Source organism: Bos mutus, chromosome 3 (genome assembly GCF_027580195.1).
Source record: "Bos mutus isolate GX-2022 chromosome 3, NWIPB_WYAK_1.1, whole genome shotgun sequence".
Taxonomy (NCBI): Eukaryota; Metazoa; Chordata; class Mammalia; order Artiodactyla; family Bovidae; genus Bos; species Bos mutus.
The window spans coordinates 106,767,183-106,780,213 of NC_091619.1; the positions used below are offsets into that span (position 1 = coordinate 106,767,183).

The 13,031-nt window shown below is 49.7% G+C and overlaps 1 protein-coding gene across 1 annotated transcript in view; it reads left to right on the forward strand.

Annotated features, from left to right (window-relative positions):
* Positions 1-13,031, forward strand: part of GRIK3 (glutamate ionotropic receptor kainate type subunit 3) — a 252,701-nt gene that overhangs the window by 156,563 nt on the left and 83,107 nt on the right. The window contains exons 3-4 of the mRNA XM_005893256.3: positions 4,241-4,498; positions 12,508-12,689. Of these exons, the coding sequence (XP_005893318.1) occupies positions 4,241-4,498; positions 12,508-12,689 (440 nt within the window). The remainder of the gene's footprint in view (positions 1-4,240; positions 4,499-12,507; positions 12,690-13,031) is intronic.

Here is a 13,031-nt window from a genome sequence, read left to right on the forward strand (position 1 = left end):
TAAACTGGAAAGGGGAAGACAGAACCTTGTTAGGTGTTGCAAATGTTCTGTATTTTGATCTAAGTGGTAGTTACGTGAGTACAGTTATATGTAAAAATTCATGGAAGTCTGTGCTTAAAATTAATGCACTCCACTGAATTATATTATATCTCAATGAAAAAATTAAGTGGCTTCTGTCTACCATCACTCTCCCTTAATGTCCTTCTGATAACACACCTAAGACAGACCCCTACTGTGGTTAGAATCATCGCCGTCTGACCCTGAAGGTATTTCTGCTGCTGGATCATACTCCCCATTGGGTACCCTCTATCCCTCGGGGAACCCCGTGTTCTGTGATCTTTATTTTTCCTTTTGATCTTTGGTTTTTGAAAATGTATTTCTTGGGAGCATCATTAGGACTCTTCCAGGGGGGTGAACTTAGGCCTCATTCTAATTAACCCAATGATAATTCATTTTTTCTAGGCAGAGGTTCTCGTCACAGCTGGACCCACCCAGCCACCTCAGGCCCTGTGGGTTGAGGGGATGCAGAGGCACAGAGCCTGGCACTGCCTGCCTGGCCAGCCCTGGTTGTATCAGTCCTTCCCTCCACATGAGGCCCAGAAGGTCTTTTCCCATTAACAGGGACATTCACTTATTGTCTTTATTTTTAAATGTTTTGTGGAAAATTAAAAGAGTGACTGCCAGGCAGTGCCTGAGCCAACAACTCAGAGAGCGTCTGACCGGAGTGAGCCTGGAATCGACCCAGCCCTCCCCAGGCTCCTCTGCCTTCATTTATTCTCTGGGCAGCTCAGTTCCTTTTAAGACACAAATTGATTGGGATAATTTTTGCTATAACTACAATTGCCATGGAAAGGGGGCGGGGGAACTGCATTCAGGCTGTGGACTCCTGCAATGACTGTGAACCACTGAGTTACTGTAAAATGACCAGAAAATGGATTCAAAATTGAAGTCACAAATAATGTAATTACTGCTGTGTGTGTTCAGAGCTGCCAGAACAAGAGTTGGCTGCTGCCCTGGAAACATCTGGAGAGAAAGCTGCTGCTGCTATAACCCTACTCTCGTCCCTTTGGGACAGCAGTATTCTTCCAAGCCGGAAGCCCCTAAGAGGGTGGAAGGAACATGAAGGGGATGGGAAAAGGGATGTGGAGAGAGGTCACAGAGAAGGAATAGGTGAAAGGCAGGGCTTATACCTCCTATAACCCAACAGTGGGACCCAGTCATTGCATCTCTGGCAGAATGAAACCCAGTGTGGTCACTGTCATCATATCACACTGTCATCACCGCTATCAACACCTCAACACCAGTGCACATCACCACAGTCAGTATTACCACTGTAGTCATGGTATCACCTCCACTCCTGAAGCATCAGCACTGCCAGGAGCAGCAGCAGCAGCAGCACTGCAGTGACAGCAGCGTCTTCATCACCAGTCTCATCCACGCCAACATCATCACCACCATCACTGTTATCACCATCAACATGGTCATCACCTCCTCTCTCATCAGCACTTGCATCACCATCTTCATCCCTACCATCGTCATCACCATTACTTGCGTGACATTGGCATATTTATCATCTTCAATCCCCTCATCACCGTCCCACCGTTGTTACAGCACCATCACCACTCCACCCCCACCATCACCATCATCATCAACAGCCTCACAACGTGGTCTGAAGACACCATCATGACTGTCGTAACTGTCACGGCAGTTACCTTTACCATCGCACAGTCAAGATCGAAATCCTTTCCTTCAAGATCCCTCTTACAGTCCTCTGCCCAGTTGGCTCTGTGCTGGCCTCCAGGCCTACGTGTGCCATCCTCTGGAGGCACAGCCATGCTGCCATGGTCATACTCTTGGCCCTGTCTAGGGGTAACCAACAGACAGCTCCTTGTAAGGGGTGTGGACAGAGCTTGGACATAAGAAGTAGGGTGTCCATATGATGAGTTCAAGGCCCTTTATGGTTCAGTATGAAACTAGTGATCAAAGAGGAGGGGGCAGGGAGTGGGGGAGCTGAGGCCACCTCTCCCCACATCACTGAGTAGAAGTCTCCATTCTCACCTGACTTTCCAGGTTGTTTTGAGCATATTTGCCAAGGTAGAAGGAAAGGGCATGTTTTATAAAACAGTTTGTTAGCTTGACCTAAAGTATTTAAGTATTTAGCCACTTGATACATGGGCCTCTATTTGATCTCTGGCCCTGGGCTTTGCAAACCTTAGGGGTGGGTCAGAGCCCAGAAGGTCTTTCCCAGAGGCCCTTGAGGCAGCCAGGACATGTGTGAATGCACTGCTCATCCATGTCTTGCCTCCTCCCACATGCATCATGTGCTCATATATGTGCACACTGTGTCATTCCCATGGCCACAAGCTGGTGGGTGTGCTCATGCTGCAGTGAGGGTTGCAAGTGACAGAAAGCCAATCCTAACTGGCTTAAGCAAAAAGAGCACGTATTGGTTCAGGTAACGGAAGTCCAGGGTGCCACTTGATCACGGGGCCCACATTTCTTTCTGTCTCTTAGCTCTGCTCTCCTCCACAATGACTCCATTCACAGAAAAGCACCGGGGTTTTTCTGTGAGCACTAGAGGCCTACACTACCTCCAGGTCTTAACTCCTCCCAGGTCCAGTTATAGCAGGAAGTTTCCCCTTTTCAGTGAGAGATCTCATGCCATCCCATTGGCTCCAACTAGTCACATGACCAGCCTCCAAACCAATGACTGGCCTGGGGGTGGTGAGTGAACATTTCAGCTAGAGCCTGTAGCCCTACCGCTCAGAGGCTGGAAGTGGGAAAGGCAGTGGAGCCCAAAGGAAAACTAGAGATAGTTGCCAGAGAAAGGGCAGTGGCTCCTGGGGAGCCCTCCCTATGACCGCCCCTGAGGTCCCACTTTATGGCTCTTTTAGGCATGGTCCCTGCATGAGCCTATGCCCTGCTTTGAGCCCCAGCTGCTCTGGTTCCTACTCATTTCATGCTTCTGCTGTGCCCACTGTTTCTTGCCCTTCCCAGAAGCATCTGCCTTCTGACCTGCCTAAGCCCTTGGGCCTCCCCCAGGATGAGTAGCTGTTTGAAGGCAGGGATTCAGCCTCCATTCACTCAGCAGTTGTCAGTTAAGCACCAGATACTGTGTTAAGCACTGTTGACACAGCGATCATCATTTCTATTTCATGAGTGCTGTGCTGTCTTTTTTTTAACTGAAGTATTACAGTGTGGTTTACAATGTCGTGTTAGTTTCAGGTACACAGCAAAGTGACTGAACTACACACATACACACATATACATGCACACACATATACACACATATACACACACACACATATACACACACACACATATACACACACACATATATACACACACACATATACACACACACATACACACATATAATATTGAGTATAGTTCCCTGTGCTGTACAGTAGGTCCTTGTTGATTATCTGTTTTACATATGGCAGAGTATATCTGTTAATCCCAAACTCCTAGTTCATCCCTATGCCTCTTTCCCCTTTGGTAATCATAAATTTGTTTTCTGTGTCTTTGAGTCTATTTCTGTTTTGTAAATAAGTTCATTTGTATCTTTTCTTTCAGATTTCACATATAAGTGGTATCATGATATTTGTCTTTCTCTGTCTGACTTCAGTTAGTATGATAATCTCTGGCAATTGGCATTATTTGCAATTGGCATAATCTCCGCAAATGGTATTATTTCATTATTTATGGCTGAGTAATATTCCAGTGTGTGTGTGTGTGTGTGTGTGCACGCACACATGTGCACGCATGCATGTGCCTCTGTATGCCACATGTTCTTTATCCATTCCTCTGTTGATAGACATTTAGCTTGTTTCCATGTCTTGTTGTAACTGTGCTGTGATGAACAATGGGGTACACATACCTTTTTGAATTAGAGTTTTCTCCAGACACATGCCCAGGAGTGGGATTGCAGGGTCAGTTGGTGACTCTACTTCTAGCCTTTTAAGGATCCTCCATATTGCTTTCCATAGTGGCTACACCAACTGACATTCCCCTCCACAGTGTGTACTCATTATCTCATTCAACTTTCCTATGATTCTCTAAGGCCAGGATTATTACAACCCCAGTTTTGAGATGCAGAAACTGAGATTCAGAGAGCTCATCAGTGATGCAGCCTCAGAGGGGTCAGCAGGATCACAGCCCCTCGTGCTCACAGTGCCTGGCTGCCTGACGAGACAGCACTGACCCCTGTACTGTCCTTCCCTCCCTCCTCCTGTTGCAGCCTGTGACCAGCTGGCGCTGGGGGTGGTGGCCATCTTCGGGCCGTCCCAGGGCTCCTGCACCAATGCCGTCCAATCCATCTGCAACGCGCTGGAGGTGCCCCACATCCAGCTGCGGTGGAAGCACCACCCACTGGACAACAAAGACACCTTCTACGTGAACCTGTACCCGGACTACGCCTCTCTCAGCCACGCCATCCTCGACCTGGTGCAGTATCTCAAGTGGCGGTCGGCCACTGTGGTCTATGACGACAGCACTGGTGAGTAGCCACGCCTGGCTGCACCAAGAACAGGGGTGAGGGTGGCAGAGCCCCGGGATCGGGTTCTTGGCTGCTTGTTCAGCTCAGCCGCCCTGTCCACACTTACACCCAAGCCTCATCCAGTCACACTGATGCTCGCCCTGCACTCACCCACAACCCCGTGTGCACCAGCCACACTCACCCAAGCTGCTTCACACCTGCCCTGAACTGCCCCCACCCCCACCCTGGCAGCATGCTCCAATCTGCACTCACACCTGCATGGCCACGCCCACACCTGCCTACACCCTCACATTCACACATTCTCACCAGAAGCACACACATCCAGCTCTGTGCTATGGGGCTGTGAGCACAGACTCTGGATTCAAACCAAACAGAGCATGATGTGGGCTGACCCTGCACTTAATAGCTGAGCAGCACACAGCAATTTCCTCTCTGCCTCATTCTTTCCAAAGACTCAAGTCCCAAGATGTTTCTTAGCCCTGGCTCTTAGAGAGTGACCTTGGCAAGTCACTTAACCCATCTGGTCCTGCTCTGCCATGTGACAAGTCAAGCACTATAGCAGCCAGTTTGGAGAGAGCCCTCCAGCGCTCAGCTCCCTGTGATTCGATGTCAGCTCTTGATTACCTCCTAATGGGGAGTCAGGGTATGGGGAGAGATTCCCGCAGAAGAGATGCTCAGAAGTTGTTTCGTTAACTGGGATTCAACAAGCATCTCTTGAGTTCCTGCTCTATCCGAAGCGCCAAACGGTAGATCCTGGATGGCAGAGATCCCCCCGACCCCTGCTCACTGCCCCCAGCCATCGAGAGGCACTGCTGCCCAGCTCCAAGTCTCGGCCTGCGTTGCCGCAACCCTGTATTTTTGTCTGTCTTTACGCACCACTATGAATGATTGTCTGTCTTGGAGCCTGTTTCTGCCTCCAGACCATGAACCTTCTGTGCCTCCGGCATTTAGCGCAGCGCCTGGTACAATGAATACTTTTAAAATATTTGTTGAGTTGAATTGAGCTGAAAATAAAATGGAAATAAACTATAATTAAATATGGCAGGAAACGGCATGTTGGGCCCTGGTAAGGAAGAAGAAATAAAGATGAAGTTATCCCATCTTCTTTTGAGAAGTTAGTCATACTGAAGGGGAGTGAGTGCCCACCCAGAGCTCACTGGTCTTTTCCAGGCCATCATAGCTAAGAACCAAGTGACATGTTCATACAGTCAGAGCTAGAAGCACTTGGGGAGGGGAGGCTCCATGACCTTGGCTAGTGTGGGCTGACACCAGAGGAACAGTGACATGAGCCTGGCCTTGAGGATGGGTGGACAGGAAGAGGAGTCATGAGGCATTATACAAGGGAGGAACAGCAAGGGGTCCCAGTATGGTAGGTGGGAGGAAAAGGTCAGATACACGGTGTGTGTCAGGCTGTGGGCAAGGTCTCTACAGTCTAGCTTCAGAGTTCAGACTTTATCTTGTAAGTGGCTGAGGACCACTGAGTGTTGTTGAACAAAGACATAGAATAATACAAGCAGAGTTTTAGAGGGTGGCACTGACAGCTAGGCAATTTGGCCACCTGATGCGAAGAACTGACTCATTGGGAAAGAGCTTGATGTTGGGAAAGATTTAAGGCAGGAGGAGAAGGGGACAACAGAGGATAAGGTGGTTGGATGGCATCACTGACTCAGTGGACATGAGTTTGAGCAAGCTCCAGGAGTTTCTGATAAACAGGGAAGCCTGGCATGCTACAGTCCATGGGGTTGCAAAGGGTTGGACGCGACTGAGTGACTGAACTGAACTGACAGCAATGTGCAGAGAGTTAGAGGGAGAATGTGGAGCAAGAAGACTGGGACAGAGGTGGCCATTTTGGTCCAGGCAGGCACAAAAGTGTTGCTTGGAAGAGAACTTGGGGCCAGCATGGGAGAGAAGAAGTAGATATGAACGGATCATATTGAAATTATGTAGGAGTGTCATGGGCACGGAGTGGCCACAGTAGACACTCACATAAACTGCTGCCCAGCAGGACTGGGGCCTCCATAGGCTGGATGCAGGTAGAGAGAGAGGCTTTGTAGAGGAAGATGCTGTGGCATCAAGGTGGTCCTGGTGAGACTGGTCCCGGCAGATGCTGAGATCTGGAACCTCCTCTCCCCATAGATGTCTAGCTCTGACTGTATGCTTGCCTCTGATGACCAGTGGCTTCTGGGTGGGCACTCACTCCCCTACAATATGATTAACTTTTTAAAAGAAGATGGGGTAGCATCTTCATTTCTTCACCTTTCCCAATGCCCAACACACTTTTCCCTTCAGTATTTATCATTTAATTCAATTTTGATATTTAATTCAATTCAGCAAACATTTTAAAACGTAGGGTAGTCAGTAATGGTGCTGGTTTAGTTAAGAAAACACTGAGTACTAGGTATTCAGTGTTGGATTCAGTCAAACAATAATATGGCTTTGATGAAGAATAGTATTAGTAGGAAGTATGCTCCCAGAACCAGGATATTTCAAAGGGACAGCTTGCGGGTCATCAAGCCCATGAAGTGGGAAGCACTTAATAGCAGGCTTTGACTGTGTTTGCTTTGGGGGTTGTTTCCAGTAGGATATTTTGGCTGTAAGTAACAGCCCAACTCAAATTGACTGGAGCAGTAGCCACTTAGTTATCTCACTGACAAGAAGTCTAGAGATGGGCCTTTCCAGGACAAGTTTAGCAGTTCATCAGAGTCAGGATGCTGGATCAGTATCACTGCAGTTCCCTTAACTTCCCCCGTCATGGTCACAATAAAGATGCTCCAGCTCCCAATACCAGATCCTCACATGATGATACCCCAGGAAGTGGGAAGGAAAGAGGTAGAAGACAAAGGGATTTTTCTTAATGTGATTTGTGCCTGTTCAGGGAGGAAAATCTGTCTTAGACCCTTCCAGCATACCACCCTATACAGTTCATTGAGTCTGTGTCCACCACTCTAAACATCCCATTCAGATAGGAATGGGACTCCTACTGATTGATTTTGCCTGCTGCTGCTGCTGCTAAGTCACTTCAGTCATGTCCGACTCTGTGTGACCCCATGGACGGCAGCCTACCAGGCTCCCCTGTCCCTGGGATTCTCCAGGCAAGAACACTGGAGTGGGTTGCCATTTCCTTCTCCAATGCATGAAAGGGAAAAGTGGAAGTGAAGTCGCTCAGTCATGTCTGACTCTCAGCGACCCCATGGACTGCAGCCTACCAGGCTCCTCCATTCATGGGATTTTCCAGGCAAGAGTACTGGAGTGGGGTGCCATTGCCTTCTCCGTGATTTTGCCTACCATGAGTCATTTCTTAGGGCTGGCACACAGCCACCAAAATCAATGGTTCTCTTAATATGCTAGAAGAGGGGACATGAGTTATCTATTTCAATAATAATTCTGTATAACAAACCACCCCAAAACAATGTGACTTGAAATAATAAGCATTTGTTTAGCTCACAAGTCTGTAGAGTCAGTGACTGAATGAGATTGGCCAGGCAGTTATTCTGGTCTCAGCTGGATCACTCACCTGCCCGGGGGTCGGCTGAGTGTTGGCTGAAATAGGCCAGCCTTGGCTGAGATGATGGGGTAGCTGAGCTTTCATCCTCCAGCAGGCTAACCCGTGCATGTGGTCATGACGATGGCAGAGGTGAAAAGAACAAAACCAGTGTACAATTCCATTTCAAGCATTTGATTTCATCATGCCTGCTGATACCCCATTGGCCAAAACAGTTCACACAGTTGAGCCCAGCGTCGTGGGTAGAGCAAGTCACCTGCCCACAGTTAGAGGGCACTGCAAAGTTACACAGCGAAGGATGGGGATGTAGGGAGGGGTGAAAATTGGAGTCGTCACTGCAATCCACTACAGGTGGGACTGCGTTAAAATGTACCTGGGATCTAAAGAGTAGATATGACTAAGTGACGACACAAAGAGGTCGATGGCATGAAAAGATGGGTTGTTACTTACAGTTCCCTAAAAGCTGAAGGGGGCACATCATGGCACCTAGGGCCACATGCCAGGCTGGTCAGGAGGTAGGAGCAAGGGGAAGACACAGGCAAGAGCCTTTATTACTTTAGAGCCTTTATTACTTATTCCCCGGTGGCTCAAGTGATAAAGAATTCTCCTGCCAATGCAGGAGATGTGGGTTTGATCCTTGGTCCAGGAAGATCCCATGGAGAAGGAAATGGCAACACACTCCAGTATTCTTGCATGGAAAATCCTGTGGACAGAGGAGCCTGGTGGGCTACAGTCCATGGGGTCGCAAAGGAGTCAGACATGACTGAGTGACTGAACAGCTATAAGATTGCCCCTATTACTACTAGGTGGAATTTGTTAGGCGCCAACATCCCATATGGGGTAGGAAGCAAAACCCAGATTTGGGAGTTTGTGACTGAAGAGTTTATAATATGATTTTGGTATGCCCAGGAAAACACAGGTACTACGGATACAAACAACTTTGGTCATTAGTTTGGCCCATGATTTCAGGATGTCAAGTCATCAGTTACAGAATATCAAAAATGATTATTCCAGGGACCAACAGTGTTTGCCCTTTGAGTTTTGCCATGCAAACCTAATCTGTGCACAAGGCAAATTTATATCAAGAATGAAGGGAAGGGGCTTAAAAAAAGCTGAGGTAAAAAAAAAAAAAAAAAAGGCCCAGCCTAAGAGCCCAAAAGATTGGGTCTTGAATTTGGATCCCATTGCTAACATTCTGCAGAATATTGGGAGGATCACTTAACCTTTATGGGCCTCAGTTTCTTTATCTGAATATTGGAACCAAAGCAACTACTCTGTATGTCTTCTAGGACAGGGAGATGGTTAAATAGGGTAATGAATGCAGAAGTGCTTTGTAAGTGAAAAGCATGACTTCAACAACCATGATTCACTGCAGATATTTTGAGAGAGATTGATTAGGGAAGCAGCCAGGAAGGAGTGCTCATCTCAGGCAAACGAAGAACCTAGTCCTCTGCTGGGATGGGTTAGGATGAGCCTCTGGTCTCCTTCGGGAATACGCTGACGGGAAGGAGTTCTGACACTTGCTGTGAGAGAATGTGGGTCACTGTGTACTACACGGGGCAATGAACTTGGCTGACGAGAAGGCTCTGATGGCTCTCCTCCAGCATCCACACTGTCCCTGTCCTCATGTCCTGGGTCCCCAAAGCCCACATGCCTACTGATGCTGTGCCTGAACACTGAGCCAGTAGGAGCAAAGTTTGCACTCATAGCCTCGCACAGTAACAGGTGTGAGCAGGCAGCAGCATTCAGCCAAACCAAGGACTTCCGGGATTCATTGAGGAGGGAGGGTAAGGATGGAGGTGTGTGTTTGGGGGGAGCTTGTGGCCCTTCCCTCCTCTGCTAAGATTACCTGATATCCCCTTCCTGCCCCCATCAAGTCTGGTATTAGGAGGTACTGGGGCCCCTGTTTAGTCCAGATCCCTCCAGGACTCCAGAGCCCTCTCCCAGCCACACACCTGGATCTGAGACTATCCAGGGGGCCAGGGGTTCCTGATGCCCACAGTCATGGCAAAGCTTGTTTGGAAGCTCTTTGGGAGGCTTAGGTCCCAGACAAATATCTCTGTCCTCCCCAGCAGAGATAACTCCCTGGTAGTTCAGGTGGTAAAGAATCTGCCTGCAAAGCAGGAAACCCAGGTTCGATCCCTGGGTTGGGAAGATCCCCTGAAGAAGGGAATGGCTACAAACTCCAGTATTCTTGCCTGGAGAATTCCACAGACAGAGGAGCCTGGCAGGCTACAATCACAGAGTCAGACACGAGTGAGTGACTAACACACACCCCAGCAGAGTGGAATGAAGGATACCAATCAGCTTGCTTTCCTGATGTCCAGCCTTCAGGAATGGGAGTAAGGGGTGTGTGCCAGAGTGGCTTTGGAAGCCCAGACTTTTTGTTGGAAGGCTGGCCATGTGGGCTGTCTGTGTATGAGGACTCTGTCCAGATAGGAACACTGAGACCGCTGATCGTGAACTTTAATCCATCGCAAACTAGCTTAAGCTAAAAAAAAATAAAGCAGGGGATGGGGTTGAGGGGTGGATTCTGTTGATCTCCTTTACTGGAAAGTTCAGGAATGATTTTAGCTTTAGAGTTGCAAACAAGTATCTTTAGGGCTTAGGCTTCCCAAGTGGCACTATTGGTAAAGAACCCTCCTCCCAATGCAGGAAACATAAGAGATGTGGGTTCAGTCCCTGGGTTGGGAAGACCCCCTGGAGACAGGAATGGCAACCCACTACTTGCCTGGAGAATCCCACGGACAGAGGAGCCTGGCAGGCTACAGTCCATAGGGTCGCACGGAGTTGGATACGACCGAAGTGACTTAGCACACACACATCTTTAGGGCTTAATTTCTTTCTGTGTCCTGACTTCTGCCCTGTTGGAATCCTTCTCAGGTTCTAAGTGGTGACCCCCAGACTCACTCCCCCCACCCCAATTTGAAGTTAAATTTAAAGAGAGTTATCTCTTACCAGTTGCCCTGGCACAACTCCTGGGAGTCATCTGATAAGACCAACTGGCATCTCACATCCGTCTTGTACCTATGCCTCAAGCAATGTGTGTGCTGATTGACTGGGGTTGGGGGGTGGGACAGATTCTGTGTCCCTAGACTGGGAACAGATCCCTTCTGAGTCACGTGGACTGAGCATGGGGGAGGAGTTGTTCCTCGAAGGAAAACCAGAGTGCTGTTAGCGGGGAAATGGAGCATGGCTGAGTGGACAGGGCAGCCAGGATGCAGACACCAAGCCCTGCGTATGGGCAGTGAGCCCAGCAGGTGGGAAGGGCCAGCCTGCCTGGGACCCTGGCCGGGTGCTGCCACAGCTCTCCCTGAGGTGGGCGTGGCTGTAGAGACCAGCAAGCAGGCTTGTTTCCAGGCTAAGCACAGAGGAGTCAGCAAGAAGGGACCTCGAAACAGGGACGGAAATGAACTTAATTAGGCCTAAGCAAGCCATTTGTCTCCAGGAAGTGACATTCAGTTTTCCCTGGAAGTCCCCAGATTAAGTGGTTTTGCAAAATGCCAAGGTGGAGGATGGATTTTTCAATGTAGAGAGAGGAAAAACAGTAGCCAGTCCAATTATGGAAATTGGTGCTGAGTACAACCAAAGGGCCAGGCCCTGTGCTGTGGGGGTGTGGAGACCTAGCCCCCTGATGTTGAAGAGCTTGCGACAGGACAAGGAAAGTGAGATGAGGTCCGAGGAGGCAAGCACTGAGGGACGAGGCCACCGAGTTGGTGGGGGTCGGGGGGGGGCAGGATGGGAGTTGGGTAGAGAGATCTTCTCCGGGCAGAGCAGTAGGGGTGGGCTTCGTGGAGGAGGCGGTTGCGTTGAGCCTGGAAGAATGGGAAACGTTTACAGAGGAGCCTGCTCTTGGGGCTGGGGGGTGGGGGCGGTGACTCAGCACAAATACCCCCTGGCCTTACCTGGTCCAGCAGTTGGTACAGCTGAGCCTGAGCTGCACTTGTGCCGCATTCTGGCAGCCGGTTGCTGAGGCTGTTTTGGGAGACTGTGTCCCGCGCTTTGCAGTGTTGTAGGGGGCGTGGGAAGGAGGAGGGGGTGGCCTCTAATTCAGGCTCCATAAGCCTGTACACCCACTGGATGAGAGAGGAGCAGGGGGGTGGAGTCAGTGGGGGTTTGCTAGCTGTCTGTGCCTGCTTTTGAATCTACAGGTGTGTACATGTTATCTGTGTGTGCACACACCTTTATCTACATGTGTAGGCATGTCTATCAACCCAAGCATATGTCCTGTCTGTGTCAACATGCATGCGTATGCGTAAGCATGTGTTTGTGTGTGCACACATGTGTGTGTGCATATGTGGGCCTGCACAGCTGGGTGCACCGGTCTGTGCCCCAGTGTGCCAGGGCCTGTGTCTGCACACATGTGGCTGTGTCCATGCACAAATCTCTGTGGGCCACACATCGGTGTCTATGTGTGGTCGTAGACCTGTGACCACCCAAGTCTGTGGTGTTTGCAGCTGTGTGTCTGTGCGCTCACGTGTGTATTTTGTGCCCCGGGACCTCTCAGGGCTCATCCGACTGCAGGAGCTCATCATGGCCCCGTCGAGGTACAACATCCGCCTCAAGATCCGCCAGCTGCCCCTTGACTCTGACGACTCGCGCCCGCTGCTCAAGGAGATGAAGCGAGGCCGGGAATTCCGCATTATCTTCGACTGCAGCCACACCATGGCTGCCCAGATCCTCAAGCAGGTGCGTGGGCGCCAGCCAGCGGGAGGGAAGGCTGGGATCTGCCTGCCATTTCTCCCAGCCATTTCCCAAACACAGCCCTGACGTCAGCCAGATCCGAGTTCGATCCCTAGTCTGCCTCTTTCTGGCTATATGACCTTGGGTGGTCACTTTACCCCTATGAGCCTCAGTTTCACCAGCAGCAAAACAGGCACAGTAGTCTTGACACTCCGACTTGCTGTGGGGATGAGATGAGACAATGGATCAGCGGCCCAGCCAGGCCTGGAGCACAGAGGGTGCTGAGTAAATGATAGTTTCCACATCACCCTGATGCAAGTGGGAGGCGGGGGTTACTGAGGAGGCATA